General features: G+C 49.4%; 1 protein-coding gene across 1 annotated transcript in view; it reads left to right on the top strand.

The window, feature by feature from the left end:
• Positions 1–14,225, top strand: part of LOC134983834 (uncharacterized) — a 311,233-nt gene extending 297,008 nt beyond the window's left edge. Inside the window, exon 9 of the mRNA XM_063949458.1 lies at positions 12,635–14,225. Within this exon, the coding sequence (XP_063805528.1) occupies positions 12,635–13,911 (1,277 nt within the window). The 3' untranslated portion in view covers positions 13,912–14,225. The remainder of the gene's footprint in view (positions 1–12,634) is intronic.
• Positions 14,226–20,056: the final 5,831 nt, after the last annotated feature.

Raw genomic sequence — 20,056 nt, 5'->3', positions numbered from 1 at the left:
TTGGAGTCGGGAGCCATCAGCCTCTATTATACTCCTGCTCTCCTCCTCATATCATGTCACTGTGTGTTACCAGCCTAGAGATCTGACCAGTCTCCTCCCCACACTCTGTTGTATCTCATACATCAGGAGCCATCAGCCCCTATTATACTCCTGCTCTCCCCCTCACATCATGTCACTGTGTGTTACCAGCCCAGAGATCTGACCAGTCTCCTCCCCACACTCTCTGGTGTATCTCATACATCAGGAGCCATCAGCCCCTATTATACTCCTGCTCTCCCCTCACATCATGTCACTGTGTGTTACCAGCCCAGAGATCTGACCAGTCTCCTCCCCACACTCTCTGGTGTATCTCATACATCAGGAGACATCAGCCACCTATTATACTCCTGCTCTCCCCCTCACATCATGTCACTGTGTGTTTCCAGCCCAGAGATCTGACCAGTCTCCTCCCCACACTCTCTGGTGTATCTCATACATCAGGAGACATCAGCCCCTATTATACTCCTGCTCTCCCCCTCACATCATGTCACTGTGTGTCACCAGCCCAGAGATCTGACCAGTCTCCTCCCCACACTCTCTGGTGTATCTCATACATCAGAAGACATCAGCCCCTATTATACTCCTGCTCTCCCCCTCACATCATGTCACTGTGTGTTACCAGCCCAGAGATCTGACCAGTCTCCTCCCCACACTCTCTGGTGTGTCTCATACATCAGGACCCATCAGCCCCTATTATACTCCTGCTCTCCCCCTCGCATCCTGTCACTGTGTGTTACCAGCCCAGAGATCTGACCAGTCTCCTCCCCACACTCTCTGGTGTATCTCATATATCAGGAGACATCAGCCCCTATTATACTCCTACTCTCCCCCTCACATCATGTCACTGTGTGTCACCAGCAGCCATACTGTGTGCTAGCAGTACCTCTGCCTATCGTATTACATGCCAGGTATTCAATGAGAGTGTCTCTATTAGCACATGCCAGTCTATATATAAACCACTCTCATACGTCCTAGAGGATGCTGGGGGGGTCATCATAAAACCATGGGGTATAGACGGGATCCGCAGGAGACATGGGCACTTTAAGACTTTGAAAGGGTGTGAACTGGCTCCTCCCTCTATGCCCCTCCTCCAGACCCCAGTTTTAGAATTGTGCCCAGTGAGACTGGACGCACTACAGGGAGCTCTACTGAGTTTCTCTGAAAAGACTTTGTGTTAGGTTTTTTATGTTCAGGGAGGCTGCTGGCAACATTCTCCCTGCTTCGTGGGACTTGGGGGAGAGACGTATGACCCACTTCCAGTGAGTTCAATGGCTCTGCTTCTGGCTACAGGACACCATTAGCTCCTGAGGGTCTGATCGCTGGGTACGCCTAGATCCTCACTCCCGCAGCTTGCCGTCACCCCCTTTCAGAGCCAGAAGACAGGTGAGTAGCAGAAGAAAAGAAGACTTCATCTTCACTGACGGCATTTTCTGAGGTACTGCGCAGCGGGCAGACGCTGCGTGCTGAGCTCCCACACACAGCACTACAGGGTGCAGGGCGCGGGGGGGGGGGCACCCTGGGCAGCTAAAATCATCCTCATTATTCCACTGGCAAGAGGGGACATTAGTGCCACGGCACTGTCCTAACCCCCGCCAGTATAAATATCAGAAAATGCGAGACAGAAGCACGCCATAAAGGGGGCGGAGCTTCTTCCTCACAGCGCCATTTCTTCTCCGCAGGCTGCAGAGACGCTGGTCCTCCTCACACTGACAAGTACCAGGGGTACACAACGGAGGGGAGGCAGGTCAATTGGTGCAATATATATGTGACTGTAAAAGCGCTTTAGGTCTGAGGCAATTTCTTGGTGTTTTCAGACCCGTTGATTTAGCGCTGGGTTGTGAGCCCTCTGTGTCTCTCTGACAGACTTTACTGTGGGTCTGTCCCCTATATGCCCGGTGTGTCTGTGGGTGTTTGGTGCACGTGTGTCGACATGTCTGAGGCTGAAGGCTCTTCCCAGGAGGAGGCTGTATTGGGGACACAGACTACTGCGGGGGTGACCCAGTCTGCACCGCCGACGCCGGATTGGGTAAATGTGTTGAACGCCTTGAATGCTAATGTGGCTCTTATTAGTAAGAGGCTGGATAAGTCTGAGTCTCAGACCCAGGCATGGAAGAAATCTGTAGAAGATATGTTATTGCAAAGTCGGGTCCCCTCAGGGTCACAAAAACGTACGTTGGCCCAGTTGGCAGACACTGATACCGACACACTCTGATTCCTGTGTCGACTATAGCGATTCCAGATTAGATCCAAAATTGGCAACTAGCATTCAATACATGATTGTGGCAGTTAAAGATGTATTACATATCACTGAGGACCCGGCTGTCTCTGATAAAAGCGCCTGTATGTATAAGGAAAGGAAACCTGAAGTGACGTTTCCTCCCTCTCATGAACTGAACACTCCATTTGAAAAGTCTGGGAAGGTCCTGACAAAAAGTTTCAGATTCCCAAAAGAATTACGGTAGCTTATCCGTTTCCCTCGGCGGATAGGGAAAAGTGGGAGTCACCCCCCCACTGTGGACAAGGCCTTGTCTAGGTTGACTAAAAAGGTGGCTCTTCCGTCACCTGACACTGCTTCCCTTAAGGATCCTGCAGATCGTAAACAAGAAACTACGTTAAAGTCCATTTATGCGACCACAGGTACGCTACTCAGACCTGTCATTGCATCTGTGTGGGTAAGTAGTGCTATCGAAAAGTGGGCAGACAACTTGTCTTCTGAAATAGATACCCTAGATAGGGATAGCATCCTCTTAACGCTGGGTTATATCAAGGACGCTGCAGCATACCTTAAGGAAGCTGCGAGAGATGTTGGTCTATTGGGATCAAAGGCCAATGCCATGGCAGTCTCAGCTAGACGAGCGTTGTGGTTTCACCAATGGAATGCTGATGCTGATTCCAAGAAAAGTATGTAGTCTCTACCATATAAAGGTAAGGCCTTATTTGGTGACAGCCTTGATGATTTGGTATCTACAGCTACCGCAGGTAAGTCATCCTTTTTGCCTTATGTTCCTCCACAACAAAAGAAAACGCATCACTATCAGATGCAGTCCTTTCGGCCCAATAAATACAGAAAGGGCCGAGGTTCTTCCTTCCTTGCTGCTAGAGGAAGGGGAAGAGGTAAACGATCACCAGCCTTGTTAGGCTCCCAGGAGCAGAAGTCCTCCCAGGCATCTGCCAATTCCACCGCATGACGTTGGGGCTCCTATGCGGGAGTCCGCACCGGTGGGGGCACGTCTCGAACTCTTCAGTCAGTTTTGGGTTCGCTCAGACCTAGACCCATGGGTTTTACAAATGGTATCCCAAGGGTACAAGCTGGAGTTTTAAGACGTTTCCCTTCGCCGTTTTTTCAAATCTGCCTTACCAGCTTCTCTTCCGGACAGGGTGGTAGTTTGCGACACAATACAAAAGTTGTGTCAAAATCAAGTTATCGTCAGGGTTCCCCAGTCACAACAGGGAGAAGGTGTTTATTCGAGCCTGTTTGTGGTCCCGAAGCCGGACGGCTCGGTCAGACCAATCCTAAACCTGAAATCCCTAAATTTCTACCTAAAGAAATTCGAATTCAAGATGGAGTCTCTCGGAGCAGTGATCTCCAGTCTGGATGAAGGGGATTTTATGATGTCGGTGGACATAAAGGATGCCTACTTACATGTTCCCATTTATCCTCCGCATCAGGTTTACCTGAGGTTTGCAATTCAGGATTGTCATTACCAATTTCAAACGTTGCCGTTTGGTCTGTCCACGGCTCCAAGGATTTTCACCAAAGTGATGGCGGAGATGATGGTTCTCCTTCGCAAGCAAGGACCCATACTTGGACGATCTCCTGATAAAGGCGAGATCCAGGAACCAGTTGGTGCAAAACGTTGCACTCTCCGTGACGGTTCTTCAGCAACATGGTTGGCCCCTAAACTTGCCAAAATCGCAGTTGATTCAGACGATGCGGTTGTCGTTTTTGGGAATGATATTGGACACAGAACTACAGAGAGTCTTTCTTCAGTGGACAAGGCAAACAAATTCTGAAACCAGCAAGAGTGTCAATCCATCAATGCATTTGGTTGCTGGGGAAGATGGTTGTGGCCTACGAGGCCATTCAGTTTGGCAGGTTCCATGCCAGAGTGTTCCAGTGGGACCTGTTGGACAAGTGTTCCGGGTCCCACCTACACATACACCGGAGAATAATCCTGTCTTCCAAGACCAGGGTATAAATCCTGTGATGGCTGCACAGCTCTCACCTCATAGAGGGGCGCAGGTTCGGGATACAGGACTGGATCCTGCTGACCACGGATGCAAGCCTCCGAGGCTGGGGGGGGGTCAGTCACAATGGGAGAAAACTTCCATGGAAGATGGTCAAGTCAGGAAACTTGTCTCCACATAAATGTTCTGGAGTTGAGGTTCATTTACAACGGCCTTCTGCAAGCGGAACATCTTCGAGATCTGCCTGTACTGATCCAGTCGGACAATGTAACAGCAGTAGCGTACATAAACCGTCAGGGCGGAACGAAAATCAGAGCGGCAATGGCAGAAGCCACAAGGATTTTCCGCTGGGCGGAAAAGCATACAAGCGCTCTGTCAGCGATCTTCATTCCAGCAGTGGACAACTGGGAAGCAGACTTCCTCAGCAGACACGGTCTCCATCAAGGAGAGTGGGGCCTCCACCAAGAAGTCTTCACAGAGGTGACAAGTCGTTGGGGAGTTCCTCAAGTAGACATGAGGGCATCTTGTCTCAACAAGAAGCTTCAGAGATATTGTTCCAGGTCAAGGGACCCTCAAGCAATTGCAGTGGATGCACTGGTGACACCGTGGGTGTTTCAATCGGTGTATGTATTCCCTCCACTTCCTCTCATTCCAGAGGTTCTAAAGACCATAAGAAGAACAAAGATCCGGCCGATCCTCATTGTCCCAGATTGGCCAAGGAGGGCTTGATATCCAGATCTTCAGGAATTACTCATAGGAGATCCCTGGCCTCTTCCTCTGCGCGAGGACCTGTTACAACAGGGGCAGTGCGTGTATCAGGACTTACCACAGCTACGTTCGACGGCATGGCGGTTGAGCGCAAAATCCTAGACCGTAAGTGTATTCCCAGTGAAGTCATTCCCACAATTATTCAGGCCAGAAAAGGGGTAACGTCTAAACATTACCACCGTATTTGGAGAAAATATGTTTCTTGGTGTGAATCCAAGGGGGCTCCTACGGAAGAGTTTCGGCTAGGATGTTTTCTCCATTTTCTACAAGCAGGTGTGGATGCGGGCCTAAAATTGGGCTCAATTAAGGTACAGATTTCAACCTTATCGGTTTTCTTTCAGAAACAATTGGCCTCCCTTCCAGAAGTTCAGACTTTCGGGAAAGGCGTGTTGCACATCCAACCTCCATTTGTGCCTCCAGTTGCACCATGGGATCTTAATGTGGTGTTGCAGTTCCTTCAATCACATTGGTTTGAACCTTTACGGACGATGGAGTTGAAATTCATCACCTGGAAAGTGGTCATCCTGTTGGCCTTGGCATCTGCAAGGCGGGTGTCTGAGTTAGCGGCCTTGTCTCACAAGAGCCCTTATTTGATCTTCCATGAAGATAGAGCTGAATTGAGGACACCTCAACAATTTCTACCGAAGGTGGTTTCTTCTTTCCACATGAAACAACCTATTGTGGTGCATGTGGCTACTGACGCCTTCGTTGAGTCAAAATCTCTGGATGTGGTTAGAGGTTTGAAGATTTATGTCTCCAGAACGGCTCAGATTAGGAAAACAGAGGCTCTGTTTGTCGTGTATGCTCCCAACAAGGTTGGGTGTCCTGCTTCCAAGCAGATCATTGCACGCTGGATCTGTAACACGATTCAGCATGCTCAGTCCACGGCTGGATTGCCGTTACCGGAATCGGTGAAGGCCCATTCTACTAGAAAGGTGGGCTCATCCTGGGCGGCCTCGGCATTGCAACTTTGCCGAGCAGCTACTTGGTTGGGGTCAAACACATTAGCAAAGTTCTACAGTTTGACACCTTAGCCAATGAAGACCTTAAGTTTGGTCAGTCGGTGCTGCAGAGTCATCCGCACTCTCCCGCCCGTTCTAGAGCTTTGGTATAACCCCGTGGTTCTATGATGACCCCAGCATCCTCTAGGACATATGAGAAAATAGGATTTTAATACCTACCGGTAAATCCTTTTCTCTTAGTCCGTAGAGGATGCTGGGCGCCCGTCCCAGTGTGTACTGTATCTGCAGTTATTAGTTGTGGTTACACACACGTTGTGTTATGTTTATTGTCAGCATGTTGCTGCAATTGTTCATGCCGTAGGCTTGTGTTCTGTTGAATGCCATGTTCTGCGGCATTCTTGAGGTGTTAGCTGGTAAGAATCTCGCCTTAGTTTAACAATAATTCCTTTCCTCGAAATGTCCGTCTTCCTGGGCACAGTTCCTATAACTGGAGTCTGGAGGAGCGGCATAGAGGGAGGAGCCAGTTAACACCCTTTCAAAGTCTTGAAGTGCCCATGTCTCCTGCGGATCCCGTCTATACCCCATGGTTCTATGATGACCCCAGCATCCTCTACGGACTAAGAGAAAAGGATTTACCGGTAGGTATTAAAATCCTATTTTCTCTAACATCCACAAGGGATACTGGGGACTTTGTAAGATGGGGTATAGAGGGGGTCCAAAGGAGCCGGTGTACTTTAGATTTCTTCCACTGGGTTTGCTTTCTTCCTCCCCTCTATGCCCCCTCCTGCAGCCAGTTTAGAACAGTGTGCCCTCAGGAGAGGATGCCACTCTGGAGCTCCAGAGAATTTTCCTCCGTTTATTTTAAACGTTGTTATTGTCGGTATGTTTGGGCAACAGTATAACAGTATGCCTGCACTGAGGGAGTTGGGGGAGTGGGGGCAGTTACCGGTCTCTTCAGGCGTCAGAGCCGCTTCCCCGCTGCAGGACCACCGTACTGAGAGGTTGTTGGTACCGCAGGGCATTGTGCATTAGCAAATGCAATCGCAGCACGTCGCACACCCCCTAACAATGCCGGGAGGTGAGAAGAGTGGTGAGTACAAACCGGGGGCCCCGCTAGGGGGGTCCCCCGGCTCTTGCTGCAGCGCGATCACAGGAGCGGCATACGGACGCTCTACGGAGGGATCCGCTATAGCCCCCCTGTGTACACTGGCAGCGGTGGTGGAAACAGGGATTCATGTTACGTTTTACACCTGTTAGGAGACATTTGCCAGTATAAATAAATGTATAGCTCCGGAGCCATTACAGGGGGCGGAGCTTCCTTAGAGCGGGAGCAGTGGCGTTTTGGCACCTTCCTCTGCTTACAGCTACAGCAGGAAGGACACACAGCCCCTCCAGACACTCAGGATACACAGGAAACTGGTACAAGGGTGTAAATAAGGGGGAGAGACGCTATTATACACACTATAGTGTCCTGAAAAGGCTGTGGGTAAGGGTGGTTATGGTTAGGCTGTGGGTAAGGGTGGTTAGGGTTAGGCTGTGGGTAAGGGTGGTTAGGGTTAGGCTGTGGGTAAGGGGGGATAGGGTTAGGCTGTGGGTAAGGGGGGTTAGGTTTAGGCACTGCTGGGGGGAGGTTAGGGTTAGGCTGTGGGTAAGGGGGGTTAGGTTTAGGCACTGCTGGGGAGAGGTTAGGGTTAGGCTGTGGGTAAGGGGCGTTAGGTTTAGGCACTGCTGGGGGGAGGTTAGGGTTAGGCTGTGGGTAAGGGAGATTAGGTTTAGGCACTGCTGGGGGAGGTTAGGGTTAGGCTGTGGATAAGGGGGGGTAGGTTTAGGCACTGCTGGAGGGAGGTTAGGGTTAGGCTGTGGGTAAGGGGGATTAGGTTTAGGCACTGCTGGGGGGAGGTTAGGGTTAGGCTGTGGGTAAGGGGGGTTAGGTTTAGGCACTGCTGGGGGGAGGTTAGGGTTAGGCTGTGGGTAAGGGGGGTTAGGGTTAGGCACTGCTGGGGGGAGGTTAGGGTTAGGCTGTGGGTAAGGGGGGTTAGGGTTAGGCACTGCTGGGGGGAGGTTAGGGTTAGGCTGTGGGTAAGGGGGGTTAGGGTTAGGCACTGCTGGGGGGAGGTTAGGGTTAGGCTGTGGGTAAGGGGGGTTTGGTTTTGGCACTGCTGGGGGGAGGTTAGGTTTAGGCTGTGGGTAAGGGGGGTTAGGTTTAGGCTGTGGGTAAGGGAGGTTAGGGTTAGGCTGTGAGTGGGAGGGTTAGGTGTCGGCAGTGCTGGGGGGAGATTAGGGTTAGGCTGTGGGTAAGGGGGGTTAGGTTTAGGCACTACTGGGGGGAGGTTAGGCTGTGGGTAAGGGAGGTTAGGTTTAGGCACTGCTGGGGGGAGGTTAGGGTTAGGCTGTGGGTAAGGGGGGTTAGGTTTATGCACTGCTGGGGGGAGGTTAGGCTGTGGGTAAGGGGGGTTAGGTTTAGGCACTGCTGGGGGGAGGTTAGGGTTAGGCTGTGGGTAAGGGGGGTTAGGGTTAGGCACTGCTGGGGGAGGTTAGGGTTAGGCTTGGGGTTAAGGGGGGTTAGGTTTAGGCTGTGGGTAAGGGGGGGGGTTAGGCACTGCTGGGGGGAGGCCACCACCCAAGTTCAGCCACCCGCTCTTAGGCTACTTACCCTACCCCACACCACTTGCGCTGTCACCGGCGCTCACCTCCCGCCCGCAGCACAGCGCAGAGCATCCGTAGAGCCGTCTTCATTCTCTGCCCGGCCCCTGTGTGAATCCACGACTGCATGTGACCAGGAGGGGGAGGCACCGCCAGAGGACTGGTAGTGGTAATGCTCCACCTCCTCTTTACAGGCAGGAAGAGCAGTCATTTGAGAGCCAGGAATTGGCTGCAGCGGAGCGCGTCCTCAGGGACCCACACGTTTTTGAAAAGAGGCTGTGATCCACAGGTGGAACGCACGCTGCTGTAGCTGGAACGCACCCACTTCCGCCAATGCGTGTCATTTCCTGTCAGCTGGTCCCGCTGTGGAAAGCACAAGGCGGAAGTGGTGTAGACGTGACCCCCACAATGCAGACATGATAATCATGCAGGTTGGGGCATATATACCCACACAGCGATATTTACATTTTACACCCACACTGGGAGCCATATTTAGATATTTTACTTTAAGACCATATAATATACTAATTTAATCAGAAACCGCTTTAGGGTGGTCATTCCGAGTTTTTTGCTCGCTAGCAGTTCTTAGCAGCCGTGCAACGCTATGCCGCCTCCCACTGGGAGTGTATTTTATCTTTGCAGAAGTGCGAACGAAGGGATCGCAGAGCGGCTACACAGTTGTTTTTTTTGTGCAGTTTTAGAGTAGCTCAAAACCTACTCAGCGCTTGCGATCACTTCAGACTGTTCAGTTCCAATTTTGACGTCACAAACACTCCCTGCGTTTGCCTAGCCACGCCTGCTTTTTTCCTGGCACGCCTGCGTTTTTTCAAACACTCCCTGAATACGGTCAGTTGACACCCAAAAACGCCCTCTTCCTGTCTATCACTCTGCGGCCAGCAGTGCGACTTAAAAGCTTCGCTAGACCCTATTTGAAACGACATAGTTTGTTGTAATAGTACGTCACGCGTTCGCATTGCGCCGCATACGTATGCGCACAACTGCCTTTTTTTCCTCCTCATTGCTGCACAGTGGACGAATGCAGCTAGCGAACAACTCGGAATGACCACCTATATGTAGTAAATCATGTTGCGAAGGCTGAACTGGCATAAGCAGCTCCACACTGCCACTCAAACATAAGGTGTAAATTATACATAAAAACATAAATTAATAAACAAGAGAAACACAACATACAAATACAAACATATACAACTATGCGAAAAAATATATACGCATAGGGCTGAAACAATGGGTGTACCATGGAAGATGACCCCAACAGACTCGAATCCCCGAACCAGAAAAAAATCACAAAAAAATATTTAAAGGATTCTGTTCATTTAGTCACTTTGGTAGTAGTGCCCCAATAAAATGAATCCAGTAGCCTTCAGGCTCAGTGTATTTAAGCAACAATGTGTATAGTGTATTTGAATTGTATTTATAGTGAAATGCACTATGTTGTGTGTCCCAGGAGAGGGGAATCCATTACTGTGCAGGCTGTTGGATTCCCTCAGTACTTTTCCCCCAAAATGGAATAACTTCCTCTCTAGCCTCCTACATGGAAGTATCATGGGGTGAGAGAGAAGCAGCTCAGCTTTAAAACAAACTGAGTGGTTTTCTGGAGCTCCATAGGGATCACCCTTCGTTGGCAGGAAACCCTGACCGGGGCTCTAGGCTGCCCATCTCTGGAGCCCAAGTTTAGGCTGGAGATGGTGAGCTGGGTACCCGGGCAGATTCCTGGAAGTAGTTTAGATGGGAAAACTTCCCCCAGCCTAGACTGAGCGTCACCAAGGCGGATACCAACCCTCCAGAATGGGACGGTCAAAGGAGAGTGACTACTCCCCACCGTCCATAGAGGACAATGATAGCTCTGCATGTGGCCCAGGCATGCACATCACATGGGTAAACAATGATTGGTTGAGAACAGCACGGTGGACTTACCCCCTGTGGTATGTGTATTGGAGTAAGATAAAAAGAGGAGGCCTGTGAGCCTTCAGAGGTATTATACCATTTTCACTCTGCTGTAAACCTCTTGCTGTATTGCTGTTGTCCCTAGCAATAGGGAAGAGTCTCTTTTAAGACTGGGTGAATAAACATCTTCCTCAAGATGACAGCTTCATCCTGTATCCTACAGTGCTATGCCAAACATAGTTCCATTTTCCGGCTGTCCAGGGTGCATTCAGCGCAGTGGGTGGAGTCAGTAATGGGCGGTTACTGACAGTAAGTGGGAATCCCCATAATTGGCCAGATCTAAACATACATTCTGTGACTGGGGCGGGGGCGCAAGGCAGGGTGAGGGCTTTCGTACATGTGGCATAGCGGTGGGATAATCCTAGGTGGCTTTTCGGTCACCTGATTGGAGAAGCCAAGTTAGGAGAGGATTAACTGTAGCGCAGGAGAACGCACAAGATGGCAGACTTCAGCGGAATGTCTAAGGACGATTGGTAGATCGTGTATCAGGAGATGGGTGTGGATATCCCTTTCAACGAGTCCAGAAGTGTCATGATGGCGGCACTCGTGAGCTTGGAGGAGTCCCGCGAGGCGGTGGTAGAGAGTGCTAAGGGCGTTGGCATCGAAGATAGCTGCCTACCAGTGGACCTTTGTACCGAACCGGTGAAATCCACAAGCCCCACCCTCTCTACTAGCAGCAGCCATGTTTCATACCTAGCAGGACTGGAGGTCCAACGTCCTGGGGATGGGGGGGGGGAGGCGACATGGATACCTTAGCAGATCGGCTAGTGGAATTCGGAGAAAGGGCAACGGAGCAAGAGTGCTTGATCATCACCTCACTTTCCAATATCACTGCCGGGCTCCGGTGACTGTGCGCAGCCAGTTCTGTCCCCAGCAGTAGTGGAAGAGCCAGTGCTCCCACCTGAGGCAAAAGCACCTCCAAGTCAGGTCGCCGGAGCATGCAGGAAAGACTGGGCACACTTAGCCCCAGAATACAGCCCGTGGCTTCAGCTGCGTCACTAGGCTGCAGCAGTGAACGGTGCCCGGAGTGAGCGGCTTTAGGGCAGTAGGAGACTCAATAGATTGGGTCTTGGTCCCAGCAGCGGCACAGAGGTAGGGTAGATAAGAAAATCACTTAGTAATGAGAGCTCCAGAAAGCACGTCTGGATGGACCACGCCCCTCTTATTTATTATTTTATATACTAACAGGGGTGACAGGTGTGGTATATCCCTGCAAAGGCGGATCCAGTCTCTCTCATTAAACTCTGCTGTCTTCCCTGCACTCTGACTCAGATGTTCACTGCTGCTAGTAGCACACGTATGAGAAGCAGAAGTATGGAGGCAGCTGTATAGATCCTGATATGTAATTCTCTGTATCATACTTACTGTACACACATCATCCTTATTACTATTGTGAATATAGAGGTAAGACACTGATGATGGGGGTGTAAGAGTGGATTTTAACCTAGCAGATGATGATGATTGCAGTGTATTATATGGTGTATTGCATGTAAAATACCTTGTTCCACACCTACTCTACTGTAGCAATATACCTTATATAAGGGTGAGTAACACATGTACAGGCTTACCAGCGTATGAGCACACGCTTAAAGGAATGCTACCTTACCAATGCTTCCAGGAGTAACGTTAGGAGACATTATTATAAAGCCTTCATTAAAAGATATTTTATTATACACACACATTTACAATTAAGTGTCCCAGACAGTCGTCTTCTATTGTTTACAATATTAATATTGTTACAGAAAATTTCACATTTCCACAATGTATTTTATTTCCAGCAGATGGACACACAAGCAGGAATATCTCAGAAGGACATCTAATGTTATCCCCGGATTGTGAAATAAAAGATAATGACAGCAGACAGGATTTTCCAGGAGATAACCCCATTACCCCAATTATACATCCAGCTCGATCAGCTGATCCCTCTGATCATGGGAAATGTTCTCCTGATCACTCTGATATTGGAGCATCTGTTACAGCTCTGAGAGATACAGTGTTTCCCTGTTCTATAGATGCCAAATGTTTTACACAGAACACAAAGCTTATTACCCATCAGCCAGCTAAGGCAGGTGAGAAGCCATTTCCATGTTCTGAGTGTGGAAAATGTTTTACATACAAATCAGCTCTTGTTACACATCAGAGAAGACACACAGGTGAGAAGCCATTTCCATGTGCTGAGTGCGGGAAATGTTTTACCCGGAAATCACAACTTGTTACACATCAGCGAAGTCACACAGGTGAGAGGCCATTTCCATGTTCTGAGTGTGGGAAATGTTTTACATACAAATCAACTCTTGATGCACATAAGAGAAATCACACAGGTACATCTCCATTTCCATGTTCTGAGTGTGGGAAATATTTTGCATGTAAATCACAACTTGTTGCACATCAGAGAAGTCACACAGGTGAGAAACCATTTCCATGTTCTGAGTGTGGGAAATTTTTTGTATGGAAATCACAACTTGTTATACATCAGAGAAGTCACACAGGTGAGAAGCCATTTCCATGTTCTGACTGTGGAAAATGTTTTGCACGGAAATCAGTTCTTGTTGCACATCAGAGAAGTCACACAGGTGAGAATCTATTTCCATGTTCTGAGTGTGGGAAATGTTTTGTATGGAAATCACAACTTGTTAGACATCAGCGAAGTCACACAGGTGAGAATCTATTTCCATGTTCTGAGTGTGGGAAATGTTTTGGACAGAAATCAGATCTGGTTAGTCATAACCGAAGTCACACAGGTGAGAAGCCAATTTCTTGCTCTGAGTGTGGGAAATGTTTTACCCGGCAATCACAACTTGTTAGACATCAGCAAAGTCACACAGGTGAGAGGCCATTTCCATGTCCTGAGTGTGGGAAATGTTTTGCACACAAATCAGATCTTGTTTTTCATCAGAGAAATCACACAGGTGAGAAGCCATTTTCTTGCTCTGAGTGCGCAAAATGTTATACTCAGAAATCACAACTTGTTAGACATCAGAGAAGTCACACAGGTGAGAATCCAATTACTTGCTCTGAGTGTGGGAAATGTTTTACATGGAAATCACAACTTGTTAAACATCAGAGAAGTCACACAGGTGAGCAGCCGTTTCCATGTTCTGAGTGTGGGAAATGTTTTGCACATAAATCATATCTTATTAAACATCAGAGAACTCACACAGGTGAGAAGCCATTTTCTTGCTCTGAGTGTGGGAAATGTTTTACACAAAAATCACATCTTGTTAGACATCAGCGAAGTCACACAGGTGAGAAGCCATTTCCATGTGCTGAGTGTGGGAAATGTTTTACACAGAAATTACAACTTGTTACACACCAGAGAAGACACACAGGTGAGAAGCCATTTTAATCTTCTGGAGTATACTTATCATTGCCATGCGATGTTCTTCAAGGTTCTTATCCTACCTCCTGTGCTTTTTTCAATATACATGCTACCACTGGGTATAATAATCAGATGTCATGCCATCATCTACCACTGCTATGCAGATCTGTCTTTTGCTCCGCGTACTGAAAACCCAGTACCAATCCTAAATGTCTAGCTGAGCTCCAGGTGTGGGTGATGCCAGTTGGCTGTGACTCAGTCCTGGTGAAACAGGTTCTTATGGTAGAAGCTCACCATCAAAGGGCAGGGCTACAGCTCAGCTTCGTAAACCAGACTTATGCTTGGGGGTTCAGAGGTACAAAATGCTGATCCTGTGCGGAATATTGGTGTCCTGGATGGTGGAGTGACACTTAGACATCAGGTATCAGCCACAATCAGATCCTCATCTGAGGAACATAGCCAGACTCCAGCACTTATTTCCCTCAGAAGATCTACCTACAGTCATACATGCACTTGTATCATCACACATAGACTACTGCAATGTCCTCTACCTGGGTCTCCCAGCAAAGGAATTACACCGCTTGTAGCTTGTACAGAATGCAGCAGCCAGGCTGTTGCCTAACCAGCCCGTTCCTGCCACATAACACCCATTCTCTGCTCCCTTCACCGGATGCCTGTAAGATGGTGACTCTGGCCCTAATTCAGGTTGGATCGCAGTGTGTGAGAACAACAGAAAGAAAGGTCCAGCGCTCATAGCTTTCTGTTGTTCTTTATCGCTAAATTAGGGGTGTATACAGCCCCTTGAGTCAAGCGAACGTGGGCTCAACCATTATTATTTAAAAAAACAATAATCTATTCTATACTGACACAGGCGCTTCATATATTTTTTTCTTTTCTTTTCTTGGATCGCAGTGTGTGATCCAAACGGAATTATTCAGTAAAAGTTGTGGGCGCATCCACCCGCGTTTTCTGCGGATGGGCCACAGAAAATGCGATTGCCTGTCAGGCAGAGGCAGTCACTGGGGTGGCAGGGAATGCTCTGTTTCCAGGGAGGAGACGGATCAGTGTGGGGGCAGTGTGGCACGAACGGAGGGCAGAGGAGGACAAATGGGCATGATCACGGTGGCTTTGTGACATCAGATGCAGCCGCCGTGATTGAGGAGAATGCGGCGGGCCTCCTGCGGCAGCATGAGGCTTCACTAATTTCTACGATGAAGCAGAAATTGTGAGGCAATTGCAATTTCTCTGACGTCCTAGTGGATGCTGTGAACTCCGTAAGGACCATGGGGAATAGCGGCTCCGCAGGAGACTGGGCACAAAAGTAAAAGCTTTCTGACTAGCTGGTGTGCACTGGCTCCTCCCCCTATGACCCTCCTCCAAGCCTCAGTTAGATTTTTGTGCCCGAACGAGAAGGGTGCATGCTAGGTGGCTCTCCTGAGCTGCTTAGAAGTAAAAGTTTAAATAGGTTTTTTATTTTCAGTGAGTACTGCTGGCAACAGGCTCACTGCATCGTGGGACTATGGGGAGAAGAAGCAAACTCACCTGCGTGCAGAGTGGATTGGGCTTCTTGGCTACTGGACATTAGCTCCAGAGGGACGATCACAGGTTCAGCTTGGATGGGTCCCGGAGCCGCGCCGCCGGCCCCCTTACAGAGCCAGAAGAGCGAAGAGATCCGGAAAAATCGGCGGCAGAAGACATCCTGTCTTCAAATAAGGTAGCGCACAGCACTGCAGCTGTGCGCCATTGCTCTCAGCACTCTTCACACTCCGGTCACTGAGGGTGCAGGGCGCTGGGGGGGAGCGCCCTGAGACGCAATAAAACAGGGTTTACACCTTATATGGCTAAAGAAATGCATCACATATAGCTCCTGGGCTATATGGATGCATTTAACCCCTGCCAGTTTTCCTAAAAAAAGCGGGAGAAAAGGCCGCCGTGAAGGGGGCGGAACCTATCTCCTCAGCACACAAGCGCCATTTTCCCTCACAGCTCCGCTGGAAGGACAGCTCCCTGACTCTCCCCTGCAGTCCTGCACTACAGAAACAGGGTAAAACAAGAGAGGGGGGGGGGCACTATTTGGCAGATAATATAATACAGCAGCTATTAAAGGGAGAAACACTTATATAAGGTTATCCCTATACATATATAGCGCTCTGGTGTGTGCTGGCAAACTCTCCATCTGTCTCCCCAAAGGGCTAGTGGGGTCCTGTCCTCTATCAGAGCATTCCCTGTGTGTGTGCTGGGTGTCGGTACGATTGTGTCGACATGTATGAGGAGGAAAATGATGTGGAAGCGGAGCAATTGCCTGTTTTAGTGATGTCACCCCCTAGGGAGTCGACACCTGACTGGATGGTCGTATTTAAGGAATTACGTGACAATGTCAGCACTTTGCAAAAAACTGTTGACGACATGAGACAGCCGGCAAATCAATTAGTGCCTGTCCAGGCGTCTCAAACACCGTCAGGGGCTCTAAAGCGCCCGTTACCTCAGATGGTCGACCCAGACACGGATACTGACTCCAGTGTCGACGGTGAGGAGACAAACGTAATGTCCAGTAGGGCCACACGTTACATGATCACGGCAATGAAGGAGGCGTTGAACATTTCTGATACTACAAGTACCACATAAAAGGGTATTATGTGGGGTTTGAAAAAACTACCCGTAGTTTTTCCTGAATCAGATGAATTAAATGAGGTGTGTGATAAAGCGTGGGTTTCCCCCGATAAAAAACTGCTGATTTCTAATAAATTATCGGCATTATACCCTTTCCCACCAGAGGTTAGGGCACGTTGGGAAACACCTCCTAGGGTAGATAAGGCGCTCACACGCTTATCAAAACAAGTGGCGTTACCGTCTCCTGATACGGCCGCCCTCAAGGAACCAGCTGATAGAAGGCTGGAAAATATCCTAAAAAGTATATACACACATACTGGTGTTATACTGCGACCAGCAATCGCCTCAGCCTGGATGTGCAGCGCTGGAGTGGCTTGGTCGGATTCCCTGACTGAAAATATTGATACCCTGGATAGGGACAGTATATTATTGACTAGAGCATTTAAAGGATGCATTACTATATATGCGAGATGCACAGAGGGATATTTGCACCCTGGCATCAAGAGTAAGTGCGATGTCCATTTCTGCCAGAAGAGGGTTATGGACGCGACAGTGGTCAGGTGATGCGGATTCCAAACGGCATATGGAAGTATTGCCGTATAAAGGGGAGGAGTTATTTGGGGTCGGTCTATCGGACCTGGTGGCCACGGCAACAGCTGGAAAATACACTTTTTTACCCCAAGTCACCTCTCAACAGAAAAAGACACCGTCTTTTCAGCCTCAGTCCTTTCGTCCCCATAAGGGCAAGCGGGCAAAAGGCCAGTCATATCTGCCCCGGGGTAGAGGAAAGGGAAAAAGACTGCAGCAGGCAGCCCCTTCCCAGGAACAGAAGCCCTCCACCGCTTCTGCCAAGGCCTCAGCATGACGCTGGGGCCTTACAAGCGGACTCAGGTGCTTTACCAACGTCTCCCTCCGACAGGGAGGCAGTATTGGAAGCAATTCACAAGCTGTATTCCCAGCAGGTGATAATCAAAGTACCCCTCCTTCAACAAGGGAAGGGGTATTATTCCACACTATTTGTGGTACCGAAGCCAGACGGCTCGGTGAGACCTATTCTAAATCTGAAATCTTTGAACACTTACATACAAAGGTTCAAATTCAAGATGGAGTCACTCAGAGCAGTGATAGCGAACCTGGAAGAGGGGGACTATATGGTGTCCCTGGACATCAAGGATGCTTACCTCCATGTCCCAATTTGCCCTTCTCACCAAGGGTACCTCAGGTTCGTGGTACAGAACTGTCACTATCAGTTTCAGATGCTGCCGTTTGGATTGTCCACGGCACCCCGGGTCTTTACCAAGGTAATGGCCGAAATGTTATTCTTCTTCGAAGAAAAGGCGTCTTAATTATCCCTTACTTGGACGATCTCCTGATAAGGGCAAAGTCCAAGGAACAGTTGGAGGTCGGAGTAGCACTATCTCGGGTACTGCTACAACAGCACGGGTGGATTCTAAATATTCCAAAATCGCAGCTGATCTCGACGACACGTCTGCTGTTCCTAGGGATGATTCTGGACACAGTCCAGAAAAAGGTGTTTCTCCTGGAGGAGAAAGCCAGGGAGTTATCCGAGCTAGTCAGGAACCTCCTAAAACCAGGAAAAGTTTCAGTGCATCATTGCACAAGGGTCCTGGGAAAAATGGTGGCTTCCTACGAAGCGATTCCATTCGGCAGATTTCACGCAAGAACTTTTCAGTGGGATCTGCTGGACAAATGGTCCGGATCGCATCTTCAGATGCATCAGCGGATAACCCTGTCTCCAAGGACAAGGGTGTCTCTTCTGCGGTGGCTGCAGAGTGCTCATCTATTAGAGGGCCGCAGATTCGGCATTCAGGACTGGGTCCTGGTGACCACGGATGCCAGCCTGAGGGGCTTGGGGAGCAGTCACACAGGGAAGAAATTTCCAGGGAGTGTGGTCAAGTCTGTAGACTTCACTTCACATAAATATACTGGAGCTAAGGGCAATTTACAATGCTCTAAGCCTAGCAAGACCTCTGCTTCAAGGTCAACCGGTGCTGATCCAGTCGGACAACATCACGGCAGTCGCCCACGTAAACAGACAGGGCGGCACAAGAAGCAGGAGGGCAATGGCAGAAGCTGCAAGGATTCTTCGCTGGGTGGAAAATCATGTGATAGCACTGTCAGCAGTGTTCATTCCGGGAGTGGACAACTGGGAAGCAGACTTCCTCAGCAGGCACGACCTCCACCCGGGAGAGTGGGGACTTCATCGAGAAGTCTTCCTCATGATAGTAAACCGTTGGGAAAAACCAAAGGTGGACATGATGGCGTCCCGCCTCAACAAAAAACTGGACAGGTATTGCGCCAGGTCAAGGGACCCTCAGGCAATAGCTGTGGACGCTCTGGTAACACCGTGGGTGTACCAGTCAGTGTATGTGTTCCCTCCTCTGCCTCTCATACCCAAGGTACTGAGAATTATAAGACGGAGAGGAGTAAGAACTATACTCGTGGCTCCGGATTGGCCAAGAAGGACTTGGTAACCGGAACTTCAAGAGATGCTCACAGAGGACCCATGGCCTCTGCCGCTAAGAAGGGACTTGCTTCAGCAAGGACCCTGGCTGTTCCAAGACTTACCGCGGCTGCGTTTGACGGCATGGCGGTTGAACGCCGGATCCTAAAGGAAAAAGGCATTCCGGAAGAGGTCATCCCTACCCTGGTCAAAGCCAGGAAGGAGGTGACCGCACAACATTATCACCGCATTTGGCGAAAATATGTTGCGTGGTGTGAGGCCAGGAGGGCCCCCACGGAGGAATTTCAACTCGGTCGATTCCTGCATTTCCTGCAAACAGGAGTGTCTATGGGCCTCAAATTGGGGTCCATTAAGGTTCAAATTTCGGCCCTGTCGATTTTCTTCCAGAAAGAATTGGCTTCAGTTCCTGAAGTCCAGACGTTTGTCAAGGGAGTACTGAATATACAACCCCCTTTTGTGCCACCAGTGGCACTGTGGGATCTCAACGTAGTTCTGGGATTCCTCAAATCACATTGGTTTGAACCGCTCAAATCTGTGGATTTAAAATATCTCACATGGAAAGTGACCATGCTGTTGGCCCTGGCCTCGGCCAGGCGAGTGTCAGAATTGGCGGCTTTGTCTCACAAAAGCCCATATCTGATTTTTCCATTCGGACAGGGCAGAACTGCGGACTCGTCCCCAGTTTCTTCCTAAGGTGGTGTCAGCGTTTCACCTGAACCAACCTATTGTGGTGCCTGCGGCTACTAGGGACTTGGAGGACTCAAAGTTGCTAGACATTGTCAGGGCCCTGAAAATATATGTTTCCAGGACGGCTGGAGTCAGGAAAACTGACTCGCTGTTTATCCTGTATGCACCCAACAAGCTGGGTGCTCCTGCTTCTAAGCAGACGATTGCTCGTTGGATTTGTAGTACAATTCAGCTTGCACATTCTGTGGCAGGCCTGCCATAGCCAAAATCTGTAAATGCCCATTCCACAAGGAAGGTGGGCTCATCTTGGGCGGCTGCCCGAGGGGTCTCGGCTTTACAACTTTGCCGAGCTGCTACTTGGTCAGGGGCAAAACGTTTGAAAAATTCTAC

This window comes from Pseudophryne corroboree (assembly GCF_028390025.1).
Source record: "Pseudophryne corroboree isolate aPseCor3 chromosome 3 unlocalized genomic scaffold, aPseCor3.hap2 SUPER_3_unloc_26, whole genome shotgun sequence".
NCBI classification, from domain to species: domain Eukaryota; kingdom Metazoa; phylum Chordata; class Amphibia; order Anura; family Myobatrachidae; genus Pseudophryne; species Pseudophryne corroboree.
This window is presented reverse-complemented; position numbering and strand designations above follow the sequence as displayed.